At 50.0% G+C, this 18094-nt stretch overlaps 4 protein-coding genes across 5 annotated transcripts; 2 read left to right on the top strand and 2 right to left on the bottom strand.

Annotated features, from left to right (window-relative positions):
- Nucleotides 1-76: 76 nt before the first annotated feature.
- Nucleotides 77-10919, bottom strand: LOC120448685 (PHD finger protein rhinoceros). 2 transcript variants are annotated; one of them, XM_039630825.2, is made up of 8 exons: nt 10877-10919; nt 10251-10804; nt 9996-10190; nt 9701-9917; nt 9459-9648; nt 8782-9398; nt 3522-8712; nt 77-3428 (listed from the first exon to the last, which is right to left on the bottom strand). In XM_039630825.2, the coding sequence occupies exons 2-8, from the start codon at nt 10700-10702 to the stop codon at nt 661-663; spliced, it is 9630 nt and encodes a 3209-aa protein (XP_039486759.1). In that variant the 5' UTR covers nt 10703-10804; nt 10877-10919; the 3' UTR covers nt 77-660. The 2 variants fall into 2 exon arrangements, with proteins under 2 accessions (XP_039486759.1, XP_039486757.1); XM_039630823.2 differs by having other exon boundaries at nt 77-8712.
- A 1327-nt stretch (nt 10920-12246) lies between these two features.
- On the top strand, nt 12247-14261 carry LOC120450369 (BTB/POZ domain-containing protein 10). Its single transcript, XM_039633352.2, has 5 exons — nt 12247-12402; nt 12495-13169; nt 13280-13477; nt 13551-13868; nt 13926-14261. Exons 2-5 carry the CDS (start codon nt 12581-12583, stop codon nt 14138-14140), a joined length of 1320 nt encoding a protein of 439 aa, XP_039489286.1. The 5' UTR covers nt 12247-12402; nt 12495-12580; the 3' UTR covers nt 14141-14261.
- LOC120450366 (glycerol kinase) lies at nt 14205-17925 on the bottom strand. Its single transcript, XM_039633350.2, has 3 exons — nt 17465-17925; nt 14589-15719; nt 14205-14534 (listed from the first exon to the last, which is right to left on the bottom strand). The coding sequence occupies exons 1-3, from the start codon at nt 17732-17734 to the stop codon at nt 14319-14321; spliced, it is 1617 nt and encodes a 538-aa protein (XP_039489284.1). The 5' UTR covers nt 17735-17925; the 3' UTR covers nt 14205-14318.
- On the top strand, nt 15736-17415 carry LOC120450367 (nitrilase and fragile histidine triad fusion protein NitFhit). Its single transcript, XM_039633351.1, has 2 exons — nt 15736-15857; nt 15941-17415. Exon 2 carries the CDS (start codon nt 15957-15959, stop codon nt 17337-17339), a length of 1383 nt encoding a protein of 460 aa, XP_039489285.1. The 5' UTR covers nt 15736-15857; nt 15941-15956; the 3' UTR covers nt 17340-17415.
- Nucleotides 17926-18094: the final 169 nt, after the last annotated feature.

Consider the following 18094-nt stretch of genomic DNA (forward strand, 5'->3'; position numbering starts at 1 on the left):
CTACAATTAATGACTATAGCTACAATTGTTGAAATTGTTGTTACTTTTTGCACGCATTTAACACTTTTTGCTAATATTTTACGATTATTTTACACATTTTATTAAATAATTATTAATAAATAGTGTTTATAATATATGCTTGGGTTTATCAATCATGTTAAGTGAGTAGGAGGCGTGGAAGGATTTTTAGGTGAATGGAAACTTTATAAACCTAAACCGAGAGCATTTTTGGATTTTTTTAGGCTAGACGACTGTGTCTGCTTTTTTGTTTCTTTTATATCTTTAATACAGTATTTTACAAAGCCTTAAATGTACAATCTGCTTCTAAAAATGTACAATTTATATTTTTTGTTTATCGCATAATGTGCTATATGCATTTTAATATTTTATAGGTGTGTAGAGATAATATCTTCTTTACGCTGATGCGATTACAACAAACCAGTTACAGACAGATAGAAGAATGGTTAAGGGGCTTACAAACTAACTGTACAATTTAAAGTTCGATTAAGGACCTGCAGTTCGCTCATTTACTACAAAAGCTAACACTCTAATATGGGCGAGGGCAAGGAATCAAATCACAAAGGGAGGGGATTATCGAAAGCTTGAATGAACGAAGTTACAGGATACGCTTACATGCGACGTTCTCGCGTTCTCCGATTATCATCTAACTTCACAGTCTTTTTTCAATGGAAGTAAACCGCCTTCCCCGCTGGCGCGTCCTCCTCCACTGCCGTTGTTGTTGTTCGAGTTGCTATTGCAGGAATTACTGGAAGCCGATCCGGTGCCACTGGCTGAGGGCAATGAGTTGTTGCTATTCTCGTAGTTTCCCACGTTCACGCACAAAGGGGTGGTGGCACCCACAAGGGACGACTGCACGCCCATCGCAGCCACACCGCTCTCGGGCAGGGATGTGGAGTCATGCACGTCTGCACTTTTGCTGGAGTCTATCACCAAGCAGGGCGGGGATGGGGTGCCCGTGTCCTTGCCAAGCAGGGCTGGCGACGTATTAGCATTCTGGGAGTGCGGTGTAAAGCTGTTTAGCAGCCTGCCTTGTGGTGACGCCTCTCTGAGGGGTGATATAAGTGGCAGCTCCGTTATCGGAGACGTGTTGTCGGCCGTAGGCTCATCCTTTTTGTCCGCCTTCGTGCCAATTATGTAGCCACCGCCAGATGAGTTCCTGGCTATTTTAAAGCGCAGGGGTGCTGGAGCCTCCAAGGCAGGCGGCTGCTCCAGACTGACGGTCTTTGTCGTGGTCTCCGCCTTTCGTTTGCCAAAACGGAGGATCAGCTTAGGCTTATCTCCTGGCGACGCACTGGCCGTGTTCTCAATTAACGTAGTGGTCATCGTTGTTGTGCTGCTGCTTAAGATAAGCTGTTGCTGTTTTTGGCGTTTCTTCTCCTTCTTCTCCTTTTTGGGTTTGGAAGACTTAGGTCGTTTTGTGGGAGGCTGGGGCATTATGAGCGACTCGCCATCTTGGACAACTACTCCTCTCTTGTTGCTGTCCTCGCCCTTGACAAAGTCCTGCATGACCTTTTTGCGGTAGTTCATCGAGTCCCTCTTGATCTCCTCTAGTGTAAGAGTGCTATAATTGCTTGTCAAACGCTTCTTTGGTGGACAAGCCCTTCGGGTCATCTCATAACTGTAGTTTTGGCCCTCGTCGACGCTTGAAACCCCTGAAGGTGTCTCGTTGGCCGCCAAACCCCTGATTTTGATCTTCAGCTTGGGGGCCTGGTGGTCATCCTCACTGCTTTCGAGAGTCTTACTGCGTCCTCGCCGCTTACCTGCACTACTAGCTGCTCCCGTCTTCCCGTTGTTGTCGTTATTGCTACCTGAGCTGCAAGCGCTACGCCGTCTGCCGTCACCGGAGGATGCTCCTGCACACGCTCCCGCACCGCTCGAAAGCAACTGTTCCTCCACAAGCGCTAAGTTCGCATCAAGAGCACGCAATTCCCTGCTGCTAGAGTTCTTCTTAAATCTTTTCGTACCGTTACCGCCTGAAAGTTCGTCTTCTTCCTCTGACTTCCGCAGATTTTCGAGGGGCAAGCTGTCGGATGCGGCGGGCAGTCCGCATGAGCTATCGTCGTTGTGGTTATCTTTCTGTACCACATAAAGACTAAGAAGTTCCTTCTTTCGCATGCGGCGCGAGTTGCCGCTAACGGCTGATGACGCACTAACTACCGTTGATGTGGACACGGTGGTTTGCACTACATTAGACGACTGCACCAGAGTGCTGGTGAGAGTCAGACTGCTGCTGTTTGTCATGGCATTATAGTGTTCCGGATAGGCCAGCGGACTCTTGATCTTAAGTTTAATCTGAGTTCGCGCATCTGAAATCGAGGTCTTGGAGTGTGGTATCGTGCTGTCTGAGTCAATGGATACCTCCTCTGAAGTGGCCTCTAGAGAAGCTTCAACCAGTGAGCCCTCGACCAAATGCGTTGCAGCACCTGTGGCAGCCACTGTGGGTGCCATTTGATTCGCTTCTGTACAATGCAAAAGAAGATTTGCTGCAGGTGGCGGGTTGGGAGCAGCTGGAGGTGCAACAAGTGTCGTGGATGTTGAATGCTGCTTGCTGGGCGAGGTCCCAGTGCCAGTAGCTCGCAGTGCCGACTGGAACTGACGTTCGTCCTCCTCGTTGAACTCGCTGAGCGTCTGATCAGCGGTCCCCGAGTCAAACGCACCCAGAAGATTATTCTGGTAGGCCTCTTGAGAGGCTGTACTGTGCGGTGCCTCGAATCCAAGATTGTACGTTCTCATGTCCACAGGTCCTGGCAGTACTGGATGGAGAAGAGGATTTGTGGTTGTTGCAGTTGTTGGCGTAGTGGATGGCTTGTTTTGACCACGTGGGGTTCGAAGCTCAAAACTTCTTCGCCGATCCCTTAGTGATTGCAGATTCTCCACACCTGGTCCTGCCATGTCATCAAACTCATTGTTGAACTCAAAGGGAGTTCCGACCAAATTATTGACTATATGAGTATTGCTCCCGTAATCTGACATCGGCGGTGGCAGTACCATAGCCATACCACCAGTAGATCCTCCTCCACGTCCTCTACCCCTTCCACGTCCCCTGCCTCTGCCTGATGCTCCAGAGCCGCCGCTTCCGCGCGGAGCACGTTGGCGCGGCTTGCCCTGCAATGTGTGCGTCTGGGGGTCGTATTTTGTCGGCGGCAATGCCACAACGGGAACTGGTGCAGGAGGCGTTGGTGGCTGCAGAGGCTGTCTGGGCGACTTTCCTGGCGATTTTCCTTGCGGAAGCTGGGGCGATTTGTGCGTCTGTTTTTTAGATAAGTTACTACCGCTCACGGTCGTTCTCTTGCTTGGCGAGTCTTTGGCTGTAACTGGAACCGGTGGGGTTGGTGGCATCATCGACGCAACGGCTGCTTCTGCGCAGCTGCTTAGAAGCTGAGCCGGATATGTCGGCATTTTTCCATCTATCGGCGAAGTCAAAGAAAACGGATGATTAGGCGTTGTTGTCGTCTGAACGGGAACTGTTGAAAGCGCAGGTTGTTGTACAGAAAGCATACCCAAACTAGCAGCGGTATATGGTGTTCCGGAGTACTGGTTGACCTGAGGCGGTGGAGGTAGTGTAGTGGACTGCACAGCGCCAACAACTCCGACTCCGCCATTGCCATATAAGCTCGCAGGCGGTTCTGTAGGCGTTGTCTGTGGATGCATAATACCCGCTAGTTGGGGGTAGATAGTTCCGTTGTACTGACTGTTTGGAGTTCTCTGCTGTTGCTGTTGATGAGTTGGCGTTGTCGGTTGATGCTGCATCGTATTGGTATTGTTGAACATTGGTATGGAATCAATACCGTTCACAATTGGAGGATGGTTAAAGGGCGCTGTAGCGTTTGCTGCAGTGCCAGGCCCGGCATTACCGCTTGGATAGCTGTTGAAAAAGTTTTTACAGCTCTCAAGCTGAGCGAGAGTTCGAGCCGTTGTTGCTGTCGCTCCAACGACTGGAGGTGGCGGAGGAGGATCATTTGATTCGGACACTGAACTAGGCGAGCTACTTCTTCTCTCAGCGATGAGATCGCTTTCATTCCACGGCATTCTTCCGAACGGCGATTGCATTCGTGTGCTCTCATCGTAGTCGGTGATCTTCGTATTGGCTCCCGTTCCGGATTGTGTGGGCACGGTTGCCGCTCCACGAAAGCTTCCAAGAGTGTTCTTCACCGCTGCCGCTGCCAAGTCTACAAAGTCAGGAGTGGGTCCAGGTTGCCCTACATTAGCTCCACCATTGCTGGATAGGGGACAAGCCCCTTTTTGGTGTGGTGATTTATCAAGGAAGAGACCTAACGTCGGGGGTTGCTGAGAGTTCGGAAAGTTCACTTGATATCCAAGATTGTTCATTGTTGCGTTGGTGGGTGTAGCATTTGGAGTGCTAGTGAGACTGTTTGCATAGCTTCCACTGTTGGCTGTCATAGGTGAATCCTTGATAGTCAATGATGCAACAGAGTTCGGTCCAGATGAGTTTCCATAAATACACGCTTGTGATGATTGCAGCTGTTGTTGCTGTTGGTGTTGTTGCTGCTGTTCTTTTTGGGCATGAATGATATCCTCTGGATCCGCAGCATTGTGAAAAGGAAAAACCGATGGGATGGCTGGAGTTGGAGGTAATAGATCGACTGCCTCCTTGCTACTGCAGTCATCCTGTGCCTTGCGCTTCGTCTTGCGCAGTTTTTCCAAGAGATTTCGGGTTGCTTGGATGCTATCCTCCTCACTTATTTGCTTACCGCTGTCTATACTAGACCCGATTAGACTCATCTGATTGGGAGGATTTAACACACTGGCTAGGTTCGACGCGAAGTTGTTAGCGAATTTACTGTCCTCCATCTCAAGTATTGTCTCAACAATGGGTAAGTGCTCGACAGGCAGTTGCTCGATTAGGGGCCGTTGCGAAGGCAGCTGCATAACTGATGGTACAACCTCGGGCGCGGGGGATTGCACAGCAAGCGGAGGGGGCAGGGATTGGTCATGAAGCTGCTGCTGTTGCTGCTCTGCAGAGTTCGAGTCCAGTTCGATAATTTCCGGCGGATCGGGCGGAATAACAGTGACTGCTGGAGAGGATGTAGACGCCGAGTACTTACTCGCATTTGCAAGCAGCTCGTTTTTACGTTCCTCTTCCAGTTCTCTAGCCATTTCCATCTCATTGAGGAGATGTTGGGTGTGATGCGTGTGTTCCTCGTCTGGCTCGTGACTGCGTCTCCTTCGCCTTCGTCTGGAACGCCAGCGCATCCGCCGTCGTTCGCTGAGGTCACTTCCAGCGTCAGACAACTCGTCATTGGAGGTAGGTGTAGGAGTGGGCGAGGCGGGAAGCGGAGCGGCCGGTGGACGTTCATCATCGATAATGTCTGCCAGTTTACTCGCGCTCGCAGATAGTTGGGTTCGCGTTGGAGCAGTGGTAAGCTCCTCATCAATATCCATGGGTAGTTCGCCAGCTTCTGCAGCAGACTCTGGTTCCAGATCGGGTTCGGGTTGTGCATCTGTTCCCAGGTTTGTCTGTTGGATGGACACCTCTTCGGGTTTATGATCGCATTGATCTTTCACGATAGGTGTCGTAGGAGCAGGTGGAGTTGGTGACATTGGTGGTGGTGTAGCTTGTGCAGCATGGTTCAATTGCTGCTGTTTCTTATTCAACAGCTTGTCCAACGAACTAGTCGCTTTTCCGCTGGCTACCTTCCTCTGGCTTATTTCTTGTTCTAAATTTGCCACCTTCTTGGGAGATTCTTCAGCTCGAGATTTACATTTGGATACTGTCTTTTCTGGAGACGATTTAGCCGTGGGCGAGGGCGGTCGCGACTTGGAGCCACGAGTCGCTCTTTTGGTGGCCTGTTCCAACTGGACCTGCTTTACACATTCGTCCGATGAGCCTTGGGTACGATGTGATTTCGGCGTACTCTTGACGTCATCCTCAACGGATACCACTGTCTTCTGCAGTGCTGCCTTTGGCGATTTTGTTGTAGAGTTCTGACGAGACCGAGTAGATGGTATAGGTACTGTGCTGACCGGTACTGGCGCAACAGTCAATGCTGAAGGCTTATCCATGGACTTGCGAGGTGAACGTTTTGGCACAAGAGAGGAATCAGATGGCACTTTCGCAGGAGCTTCTGCAGGCTCTCGGTTAGATGGGTTTTCCGAATTGCTGGCCTGAGACTCGCTGTCCGAGTCGCTGCCGCCACTGCTGGAACTACTCCCCGAGCTGCTTGAGGAGCTGGAAGTTTCACTGTCGCCAGAACTAGAACTTGAAAGATTGGGGACAACTACGCGGCGCTTGACCGTAGGAGTAGATTTTATAGGTGTCACCCCCATATCTTCTTTTGATTTCCTTCTGCTACTTAAGGGTTCCTTTGGAGTAGTTGGGGTTTCTTTAATTGAGGTCCGTCTGGTCGGCTTAATTGGCGTGGTGGAAGCTGGCGCAGATGATCCGGATCCCGTTGCTGACGTCACTGGTTCTTTGTCCGAGATGTCGTTCCCCGTTGAGAAAGATTCTTGAACAGGTTTGCTACTCTTCAATTGTTCCGCTGCCTTCTTAGCCGCTTGTCGTTGGGGAACCAACGAGACTGCAAAGTTCGTTTTGGCTGCGGCTGGGGTTGCGACGACAGGTGGGGGCTTGGTTTGAGTAAGAGTTGGGAGAGCAGGCTTGTCGTTTTCCGTAATAGATGCCGGACGTACATCCTTTGGTACCTTTGGTGGCCTTCCGCGCTTTCCACGTTCAGCAGGTGCGCTTTCAGAAGTTTTTCCAACAGTCTTCTGTAAGTTTTCTTTTGGTCGTACTTTTTCAAGGATTGATTTATCCGTTTCATTTGAAACACGAGAGCTTGGGTCCTTGAGCTTACTCTTTGCAGTGACTGAAAACGAATTCATTTCCGAATCTTTGACTCTGTCGGACACATCTGGCTGTAGCGTCGTAGCGAGATTTGTGGATCGCATGTTTTCTGAAGCCTTCTTGGCTGCCTGGCGCTGAGGCACCACCAAGAGATCTGCCGGATACATCTTGGCATTCGGGTTCGGTTTGGTTTTTGTGCTGTTGCCGATACTCGTAGCTCCTTCCTTTCCTTCCCGCGTATTCTTCGCTTTACTAGCTGAGGACGCTGCTTGGGATGTAGAGGGTGTTGTGGATGCTGTCCCTGGCACAAACTCTTTCATAGCTGCCTTTGTTCTAATAGTCTGTTGGTTTTGTGAGTCGCTTACATTGCTTTCCACGATTGCCTGCTCTTCCTGGTCTTTTTCTTGGGCAGATGAACTGCTCTCGGAATCGGAGTAGATATGCTGTCCCAAATTTCTACTAATGCTCGAACCAGTCGCGGCCAGTCCGGAAGTCGTTGTGCTCTCGCGCTGTCGTTCGCCTCTTAGAGGCAACAACTCTTCACTTTCGTCGCTCGATACGCTCTCCTCGGCATCTTTGTCCATTTGGGCAAGTCCTCGTGTTGTCGTAGACAATTTTCTTCTTGCTGAGGCACCAGCTCCTTCTCCAACGCCTGCTTCCGTGGTTGGTTTCGACCTACTTGCCTGACTCCTGTTAGGTACTGATTTGCTTTGGATTGACCCACGTCTCGCACCGCGTTCTGGTTCCTGACGGTTTTTACATCGCTCGTCTTCATCGTCGCTGGAGCTGCTTGCAGACCTGGAATCCGGATACGCTGCAGACGCACCCGCAGCTGCTTCACTTTGACGTCGCAGTCGCTGTTTTTGCCGCTGCTCAACGGAGCGAGCGTAGCTTTGTTTTTTAAGTGGACTTCCTGAGGAAGACTTTCGCTTGGAGACTCCGCTACCCGCGCTAGAGCTACCACTTTCACTGCCGGAATCACTTCCTGAGGAACTATCGGAGCTACTGGAACCATTCGCCGAGCTGGAATTACCTGATGATAAAGAGCCGCTTGACGAATGGGAGGTCGTGCTACTGCGGATATTTGAGTGGAATTGATTTTTGTTGTGGGTCGACGTCGCCGCCGCCGCGCCGCTCTTTGAGGCACGCCTCCCTGTAGGATGCTTCCCTGGCGGCGACCGTACCTTGGCTGGAGTAGTTCCCACCTTACTCCCTGCAACAGTCTTCTCAGGCGAGGATGTGCGCGAACTAAGAGTCCCATTATTGAGCTTCTTGTTTGGTGAAGCTTTTGCAGGCTGCTTGCGTTTGTTGGGAGACTGAGAGGCACGGCCACGGCCCTGTTTACCACTCTGCAGCTTACCCATAAGCTGTTCAAGGATGTACTTCAAATCCTGGTACTGCGCCGGCACAGTTTGTCCACCCACAGAGCTGTAGAAACGGTCATACAAAGTAGGTCCGTCGTTGGCGTAGATTACAGCGTTTAGATCCATTACAGGTTGTTGCTGCTCTTGTTTGGTCTGCTGCTTCTCCAAGCGCATCTCATCCAGAACTCCAAGCTGCTTGTAGAAGACCTGCTCACGTAGCTTAAAGAGAGAGCGCGAGAGCTTTTCTCTTCGACTAACCATATAGCAGAGATTACGAACTCGCTCCAAATCCTGTCGCAAATGCACCACCAACTTATGATTTTCCATGTCCTGCTGCTCCTGCTTGCGGGCTATCATCTCCACATCTTCGGACTTGGGCGGGATAAGCTCGCGATTGTGTCGAGACTTTCGCTTGAGCTTCCAATAATTGTAAATGGCAACAATAGCATCGTCGTCGACATCAAATAGATGGCAACTGATGTCATTAAAGTTAACATGCTTATCGAACTCAGCTTCCACCTCCTGAAAGTCAACGGGAAAAAGTTAGCACCGAATGCATGCAGAAACCACAACGAAAAAGAAACTACTAACCTGAAGACGCTGAGCTCTGGCTTGGTTACGTTCCTCGGAGGTCAGTTCGGTTTTACGGTGATTTTTCCGCCTGCGTGGATCCTCTCCAGTTGTCCCACTCGCGTTGTTGCCATCATCGGCTCCTCCGCCAGCCCCACTGCCGTATCTGTTCGCTTTTTGCATTGCGCTTGCGACTGAGGCACTGCCTCCCCCATGACTTCCAGCATTTTCCTTCTTACCCTTGCTCATACTGTGTTTCTGGCAATAGGAGCGCAACTTCACGCCGTCCTCAGCATTGCCTTCCTCTATGATTGCGCGCATTTCCAAGCCATGCTGAAACGCGCAAGTCACATGGTAGGCTGTCTTACAGGGCTTTACTGAGCACTGGATGCAGCTGCCAACGCGCTTGCGGCAGAGTACACAGATCAGGGACCAGCGCGACTGAGGAATGCTTGAGATTTTCGTGATGGGTTCCATGCGATCCACACACCCAATGCTGACCTCGGGTATCCACAGAGCGCAAGAGACGTGTGCCCAGTGCTTACCCGATTTGTTGGATTTCATGGCGCCGCCCTTGTTTGGACAGAGGACACAGTCCGGCTTGATTCCCATCGAACAAGTGCGGCATAGCCATTGTCCTAAAAGTAAAGTTCGCATGAGCATACACTGACATTTCTACACCACCAAGTGCTGCTTACCTGACGGAATTGCCGTAATGCCATAACAAGCCTGGTGCACGCAGATATTGCAATTATCACAGAATACCATTTCGTTCGCCTCCTCGGAGTCGGGCGATCGGCAAACATCGCAGATGACATTCTCATCGAATTCGATACCCAAGCCTTCTTCCTGTTTAAGTATGACTTGAATCTGTTCCCAGCAACGAACCTATAACACATAAGTCAATATATTTGTACAACAAGGTCCTTAGCGAGCTTACCTCTAGCTCCTCAATGACGCGCTCGAACTGCGTCGCGTTTATGGGAAAAGCACCGCATTGGGCACGATCGCTGTTGTAGAGGCGCAGCCAGGCCTCATCAATAGGATCTATGTCATAGGCACATGTGTTCTCCGCCAAGGCAACAACATTCGTCAGGTAATGCAGATCCGGCGAGTAGTGCTCGTCTTTGGTAATGCGCAGATAGCGATTTTTCGGGCTGTAAACGGGGATTGTAAGGAAGGTCAGTACACAAATTCACGACTACGAAATACAAATTAGCTTTGTAATAACTTACAGCTTAAAGTCGTGCGCTGGAGACACAACAGGCTCGGGCAGAACATAGACGCATGGCTCAGGAAGGGAGTCTGGGTTAACGGGCACTTGCACACCCTTTTCCCATTCCTGCTTCCATGGGTCCGTTACTATTAAATACTCGTAGTTGGCCAACGGCTCAGAGTCTGGCAATTTCATTGCGCTAATGAGATCCTTGCTGCAATTAAAATATGAATATTATGGAATCGTTCTCCTTGATTTGCCGATCTATTCATACCGGTAAAGTTCAGCTGGGGCTTCCGTTGAGCTTCGATTGTAGATGCTCGACATCTTGATGTCCGCCACAGACCGCGCCTGCCAGGAGCTACTAGAACTCGCCCCCTGCGACTTGCACTTGCTCGCCGACTTGGCCAGTTTCGTTGACTTGGATTTGCTAGTGCTGGTACCTCCTGCCGCAGCTCTTCCTTGTCCTCCTCCCCCCGCTTCCGTCTCTGGCTCAACATGTTTGCTTTTGCACAAAGGCAGAACTGGCACACGCTCTGATCCTGCGGCTGGACCCGTTCCAGCCACTTCAGCTACTGCTGCCGTAGTGGCTCCGTTAGGTGGCCTACCTTTGCGCCGCTTGGTGGGCGGCGGCTGCGGCTCAACATCCTTGCGCTGATGCTGTTGCGGCGGCGGATGGTGCGACTGGTGATGATGCTGATTACCGCGCTTACCTCTTTGTGACATTTTTCATTGGTGTTGATTTGATATTTGTGTGTTTTTGCTTCGATTGGTACCTTGTCCCTTGTGTCTTGTGCTTGTTAGAGAACGGGTTCTTTGCTGCAAGACCTAGGAGTAAGTAGGCAAAAACAGTCTCAGTATGTATTTCAGGAGATGTGTCTACTAACCAAATTTACTTACTACATGCTTAAGGCCACAATTGGCGACACCACACCGGCTGCTGCTGTTGCGCTCTCCTGGTTGTGGTGCGGTCGTGATTCTTGGTGGTCCACCCTTTGTGCCCCGTGGACATGGACGCCGCTGCTGCCCCAGCCCTAATATCCAGTAGCGACGCCACTTTGCAGTCCTGTGTGCTCCGCACTTCTCCACGGGCGAGTTAGTCCACTTCCACTGCCACCTTCCGCTTGCTGCCTTTTGTTATTGTTCGTTGTTTATGCACACACTTTTGCAAGTTTTTCCCTGGCGCTTGGCTCACTGGTTTGAATTCGCGACGAGCATTTGCTAGTCTAGCCGGAGAGAAGACAGATGTTTGTTGGTTATTCGCTTATATCAAGAGCGTTCCCAGTTAGTGTCCACATTTTTTGTGCATTCCGAAAATACACAAAAAATATAGAAAAACGCTCAAGCTGCCAATAGGTGACTGGTGCAACACCCACAGGCGCCCTCCCGCTCGCACGCAGTACGCTCGTTTAAGGGCGCGCTTACTGTGCGCGTAAGTGCGAGCAGGAGGCAAGCAGGTGGCGTGCGTGTTGCATCCGCCAGCTTATACTCGGCACCCAGCATACCCCTCCGCCACTTCACTACTCGGAAGCAATCATAGTTTTTGCACTTTTTTACACTTTTATTATAACAACTTATTTGTTATTGCTATCCGCACACCTAAGCAGCCACTCTGCGCGTCCCTAGCGCTTCCGCACACGACACGCCCACTCAGGGCGCCACTTTCGCACTGCCCATTCTTGGGGGAGTTGGGATTTTGTTATATATTTTACATTTGGGTTTTTTGCCGCCGCAGACACACACGCCAAGCACTTGTTACTGGCCGTAAACCGCTCACAGCTTTCGCATTTCGCGAAGCGTCCGTATTAAACTCACGTTTCCCAAAATCGCATTTGCGTTCGCAGGAATTACAATTCTTTTGATTATTTATTTTATTTTTGAGCAAAAATTATTTTTCTCAGATCGCCATGATGAACGGTTGCAAATTTAAACTATCGAGTGCATTTAGTCGGTGGTCGCTATCGATACACAGCTTGGGTATAAGCAGAGTTGCATTCAGCCCAGCGCTGTATTTTGTTTTAACAACATTCAAAAATGGTCCATGGAAATTTCAATTCAAACCATATTTCATTAAAAAAACTTTTTACTTTAAATTCAAACAAATTAATTAGGATTTGTTCTATTATTATCTCTAAGTATTTTTAGTTTTCTTAGCAAGCGTATTAAAAATAATTAATTATGTAACAAAGTATGTCGAAAATAATTATAGCTGACAATGATACAGTACATACTCCTTTTAAAGGGGAATTTTTTATAAGTTTAGAAATAGCTAATAAGCTGAAATAAAACACACACGGCTGAGTATAAGTATCGGTTACTGTGGAAAACTATCGGCTCAGCACCCAGGAGCCCACCTCCAGCACCAACAAGAAAAAATATGTATATTTATAATTATATGTAAAAGGAAAAAGTCGCGTCGCACAAAGGTAACGTGAATACTATTTAATCGGACCCCTGATGCAGCGATAAGCAGACTTTTTTTCAACCGAGCCTCGCTAATTTGACCGTCCTCTGCCAGATTGTCTTCTTTGTCTCTCTCGAAAAGTCGGGCGGAACGGTGTGGTACTGGAATATTTGTAGAGTGGCTCAGAAAACGCAACAAACATGTCAAACACTCCAAGTCTGAACAGTAGTAGTAGCAATATCAGTAGCAAGCCGCCACTTGCCCAGAAGCAGGACACATACAGTAGCGACAGCAGCGAGGAAGTTCTCGAAACCGCCGAGGAGCGGAGAAGGCGCATCCTGAAGGAGCGCAGCCGACTCAACCGTCCGCAGCACAACATGTCAGGCGGAGGGGCTGTGCCCAAGCACGACATCAAGTCCCCATGCGGGGCATCTCCCAGCTGCCAGGCATCGAGCTCCGGAATGGGACGCCTGCCGGTGCCTCCCGAGAGGATCACCATGCTGGTGGACGGCGTGCGCTTCACGGTGGAGCAGTCACTGCTCACAGCACATCCCACCACAATGCTGGGCACCATGTTCGGCACTGGCTTCCAGTTCGCGCATACCAACGAGCGCGGCGAGTACGACGTTGCCGATGGCATCTCGCACTTGGTGTTCAGAGCCATTCTGGAGTACTACAAGAGCGGCGTTATCCGCTGCCCGCCCACTGTTTCGGTACCGGAACTAAAAGAAGCCTGTGATTATCTGCTCATTCCCTTCGACGCAACCACCGTTCGCTGCCAGAACCTAAGTGAGTATACCGCGAACTGTTCCTGCCAGGGCGATCCTTAGTTGTGGCTACCTCTGCTTGTCTTCCGTCTCTTTCCTTGTAACATGCCCTCTGTTATGTTTGACATAAAGGAGGCCTTCTCCACGAGCTTAGCAACGAAGGAGCGCGACAACAATTTGAACTCTTTCTTGAGGACCTAATTCTGCCTCTCATGGTGGCCTCGGCGCAGCGCGGGGATCGCGAGTGTCACGTTGTGGTGCTCCTTGAAGACGATATGGTCGAGTGGGACGAAGAGTTTCCGCCTCAAATGGGCGAGGAGTATTGTCAGAGTGAGTGGATTTCAAAAATGTGGTTGGAATTAGTATTACGGAAATGTAAGCAATACTATAATTTCCTACGCAGCTGTGCACAGCACTGCCATGCACCGATTCTTCAAGTACATCGAGAACCGCGATGTGGCCAAACAGGTTATGAAGGATCGCGGTCTAAAAAAGATACGCTGCGGCATAGAGGGATACCCCACCCACAAAGAGAAGATCCGAAGGCGACCCGGTGGACGGGCTGAGGTCATCTATAGCTATGTGCAGCGACCTTTCATCCACATGTCCTGGGAGAAGGAGGAAGCAAAGAGTCGTCATGTTGATTTCCAGTGTGTAAAATCGAAGTCTGTAACGAATCTCGCGGAAGCAAATGCCGATCCGCCACTGGAGTTGGACGCAAGTGCGTAAGGCTCGATATGGAGAGTAACAGCTCCCTAAAGGCCAAATTCCTTTCCAGGTGGAAATCCAATCCCCCCTATAGCAGTGGCTAATCCGCATCCCAATAACGCTGAGCTGGCTGCCGGTATGGCCGTCGCACCCGCAGCTATAGGCGTGGCGGGTCCAGCCGTCGTGGTAGCCGTCGACGAGGCGGCCGGAGGCGTTGTAATGCTCAACGAGTTGGACCAGGCAGCCATCGCTGTTGCCGTTGGCATAGTTGAAGAAAATATTTAGATCAACGGGCCGATTGGTAGGCAAAAGACACTGCCAGAGCAGCACCGCGCACAGAAACACTACGTTTTTCATTAACATTTTTATATGTATATGTAATAAATGGAAACTTCGAACACGAAAATCCAAGCAATTGATCCACAAATATAAGTACGAGAACGTTACCAGACATTAGATGCAATCACGCTCCATCGAAAGCCTCCCGCTCGCCCTGTGGAAGTGTCGATGTCTCCCAGTTCAGTGAGCGATCGATAGCCATTTTCCACTTTTGGTAGCGCAGGTTGCGATCGGTGGCGCTGATCGATGGCTTAATGGCATCTCGAGGGCCAGTTTTCGAGAGTGGAGCCTCCATTTGGTATCGGCTTTCAACGGCTTTGTAGGCTGCCATTGCAGCTCCCTGAAACATTTGTTAAGTTATTAAAGCATTTACTTCACAAGCTAAAGTACTAACCAGAGCTGTTGTCTCTGCGATCTTCGCCCGTAGTACTTGAATCCCTACGAGGTCGGACTGAAGCTGCAGAAACAGATTATTCACAGTCATACCGCCGTCCACCATTAGCTTGGCCAGTGGAATCTTGCAGTCCTTGTGCATCGAATCGAGAATATCACGGACTTGAAAACAAACTGCTTCCAGGGTGGCTCGTACTATGTGCTCACTAGTGGTTTCCTCACTCAGTCCACAAATAACACCCCGAGCGTCCTGATTCCAGTAGGGGGCGTAGAGTCCATTAAAAGCTGGCACGAAGTATACGTCAAGAGAATTGTCCACGGTGCTAGCCATGGTTTCTATTTGCCCCGAGTTTTGAATAAGATTCATGTTGTCCCGCAGCCAGTTGAATGCAGCACCGGCAATGGACACGCTGCCCTCAAGGGCGTAAAATGGGACTGCTTTCCGTCCTAGTTGGTAGCCAACAGTCGTTAGCAACCCGTGTGTTGAGTGAACAATTGACGGTCCTGTGTTGTAAAGCAGAAAACATCCAGTGCCATAAGTGGCTTTGGCCTGTCCTTTGGCCAGACATTGTTGACCTACTAGAGCGGCTTGTTGGTCGCCCAGAACCGATGTTATGCCTATGCCCTGCAGCACGCCCTGCGCAATTTTGCCATAGAACTCCGAGCTCGAGCAGATCTCCGGCAAAATGGTCTTCGGCAGCCCAAAAAACTTGAGCAAGTTGGCGTCCCACTGAAGGGTCTCGATGTTCATGAGCATGGTGCGCGAAGCGTTGGTCACGTCCGTCTTGTGAACACCACAGTCCTTTCCGCCCGTAAGGTTATACATCAGCCAGGTGTCGATGGTACCAAACATGGCAGTTCCCTTCTCCATAGCCTGACTGACTACCGGCACGTTGTCTCGCAGCCAGCGAAGTTTCACCCCCGAAAAGTACGGAGACAGAGGAAGTCCGCACAATGGGCGCAGGTAGTTGATATTTCTGGCATTGTTCGGAATAGTCTCCAAGAGCTCCTCCACCGTGCTGGTAGTCCGATTATCCAGCCATATGATAGCGTTGACTAGGGGTTGGCCGGAGTTTCTATCCCAGACGACCGTTGACTCGCGTTGATTTGTTATTCCAATCGTGATGATTTCCTAAAACGAGCCGAAAGCTTTGCATTCAATTTCAAATATTTCAATCGAGTCAAAACGGTCAACTCTTGTATATTTATTCATTGGTTGTGTACACACTTGTTTGCCATTCACTGGGAAATGCCTTCAGCCAGGGGAATGGTAAAGAGAGCAGGGCAGTAAACAACTAAGTGAAAATAATTGATAACACCTTACGACGTAACCAATTCGGAAATTTTCCACAGCCGGCGGCCCGTTTCAATGTCAACTCTAGTTAATATCATAAGACGCAGCATTGTGATCGTTAACCATCAGCAGCTACGCAGGATGTCCGTCCAAGAGAGGAGGGATCAAAGTGCGACCATTGCTGTGGGCCAGATGCGCTCCACCAGCGACAAGGCGGCTAATCTTTGCCAGGTGAAAGAGCTAGTGGCTAGAGCCAAGTCCGAGAACGCCTGCATGCTCTTTCTGCCCGAGTGCTGTGACTTTGTGGGCGAGAGCCGCACCCAAACTTTGGAGCTATCTGAGGGTTTAGACGGCGAGTTAATGGCGCAGTACCGGGAATTGGCGAGATGCAACAAAATTTGGATTTCTCTGGGTGGCTTGCACGAGCGCAACGATCAAAAAATCTACAATGCGCATGTTTTGCTCAACGAGAAGGGGGAGCTGGCAGCAGTATACAGGAAGCTGCACATGTTTGATGCTACGACGAAAGAGTTTCGCCTACGCGAGTCAGACACAGTTACGCCAGGCCCGTCCCTTGAGCGTCCAGTGAGCACTCCCGTTGGTCAGCTAGGACTTCAGATTTGCTACGACCTGCGGTTTGCTGAACCGGCGGTGCTGCTCAGGAAGATGGGTGCCCATATGCTAACGTACCCAGCCGCATTCACATACTCAACCGGTAAGGCGCACTGGGAAATCCTACTGCGTGCCAGGGCCATAGAGACTCAATGCTTTGTGGTCGCCGCGGCTCAGATGGGTTGGCACAACCAGAAGCGACAGAGTTGGGGCCACAGCATGATTGTCAGTCCCTGGGGAAAAGTACTGGCTGACTGCGGCGAGCAGGAGCTTGATATTGGTACGGCCAAAGTGGACCTTTCCGTGCTTCAATCTCTGTATCAGACCATGCCCTGCTTCGAACACCGGCGAAACGACATCTACGCTCTAACAGCCTGCAACATTCGTAGCAAAGAACCCACCCAGGATCGGCCATTTGCCACTAATATCGTGGACAAGCGCACGATTTTTTATGAATCTGAGCACTGCTTCGCATTCACCAACCTACGCTGTGTTGTTAAGGGTCACGTCCTTGTGTCCACTAAGCGAGTGACGCCGCGCCTTTGTGGCCTCGACTGTGCCGAAATGGCGGATATGTTCAACACTGTGTGTCTGGTGCAAAGAGTGCTGGAGAAGATTTACCAGACCACTTCCGCCACCGTCACTGTGCAAGATGGTGCACAGGCGGGACAAACTGTTCCACACGTACACTTCCATGTGATGCCCCGCCGTCTGGGAGACTTTGGGCACAATGACCAGATCTATGTGAAACTAGATGAACGCGCCGAGGAAAAGCCTCCGCGTACCATCGAGGAAAGGATCGAGGAGGCGCAAGTTTATCGCAAGTTTCTACTGGACACTAGCTAGCTGCTTACCCCACCCCTTCCCCTGCCATGTGATTTATGAAGAACATATATATAATAAAGAGATTGTCGATAGCCCATTTCGGAATGGATCACATGTGGGTAGCGATTCATCTGAAATTGACCTACCTCGACCTTCCCGCCAACGGCAATAAGTTTCTTGCAGGCTCCGGCGATGCACTCGTTGACCGTGTTCACTATGGCCATGGGATCCTGTTCGCACCATCCCTCCTTCTGGAAAATGGACTCCACTTCAATCTGATGGAAGCACACAATTTCGTCAGTGCCCGCACGAAATATTATAAATCGCGCTGAGGTGGTTCCCTCGTCAATAGCCCCAACGAATGGACCACATAGCGTGGGTGGAGGCGGGGTTGTCTCGGTTGTGGGAGAGTCCATTTTTTTTACTGGGTGTCCAGAGTTCACCTTTACAGTCAATAAATGCCAGTACGCTTTCTCGCGAGTTTGTTTCACACTAAATTAGTTATTGGAATCTTGTCGACATATTCGACGGAAATTATGCGATAAGAGATAAGGTGAGCGAGCCTTCTCTTTGCGAATCGTTACGATTGCGATGTGTGCAAGCTAAAAACCCGTCGGATAGTAAATATTTACTGTGAATGGGCGCGACATAACGTTTATGCACCAGTGAAGATCGCGATTTTCTCTATTTAGAACTAACCCTAAAATTGCAGTCTAATTTATCATAAAGTGCTTTATATTTTAATAAATATATACCACAATCTTGGTTATAAGTAA

The sequence above is a fragment of the Drosophila santomea genome, chromosome 3L (assembly GCF_016746245.2).
Source record: "Drosophila santomea strain STO CAGO 1482 chromosome 3L, Prin_Dsan_1.1, whole genome shotgun sequence".
NCBI lineage: Eukaryota > Metazoa > Arthropoda > Insecta > Diptera > Drosophilidae > Drosophila > Drosophila santomea.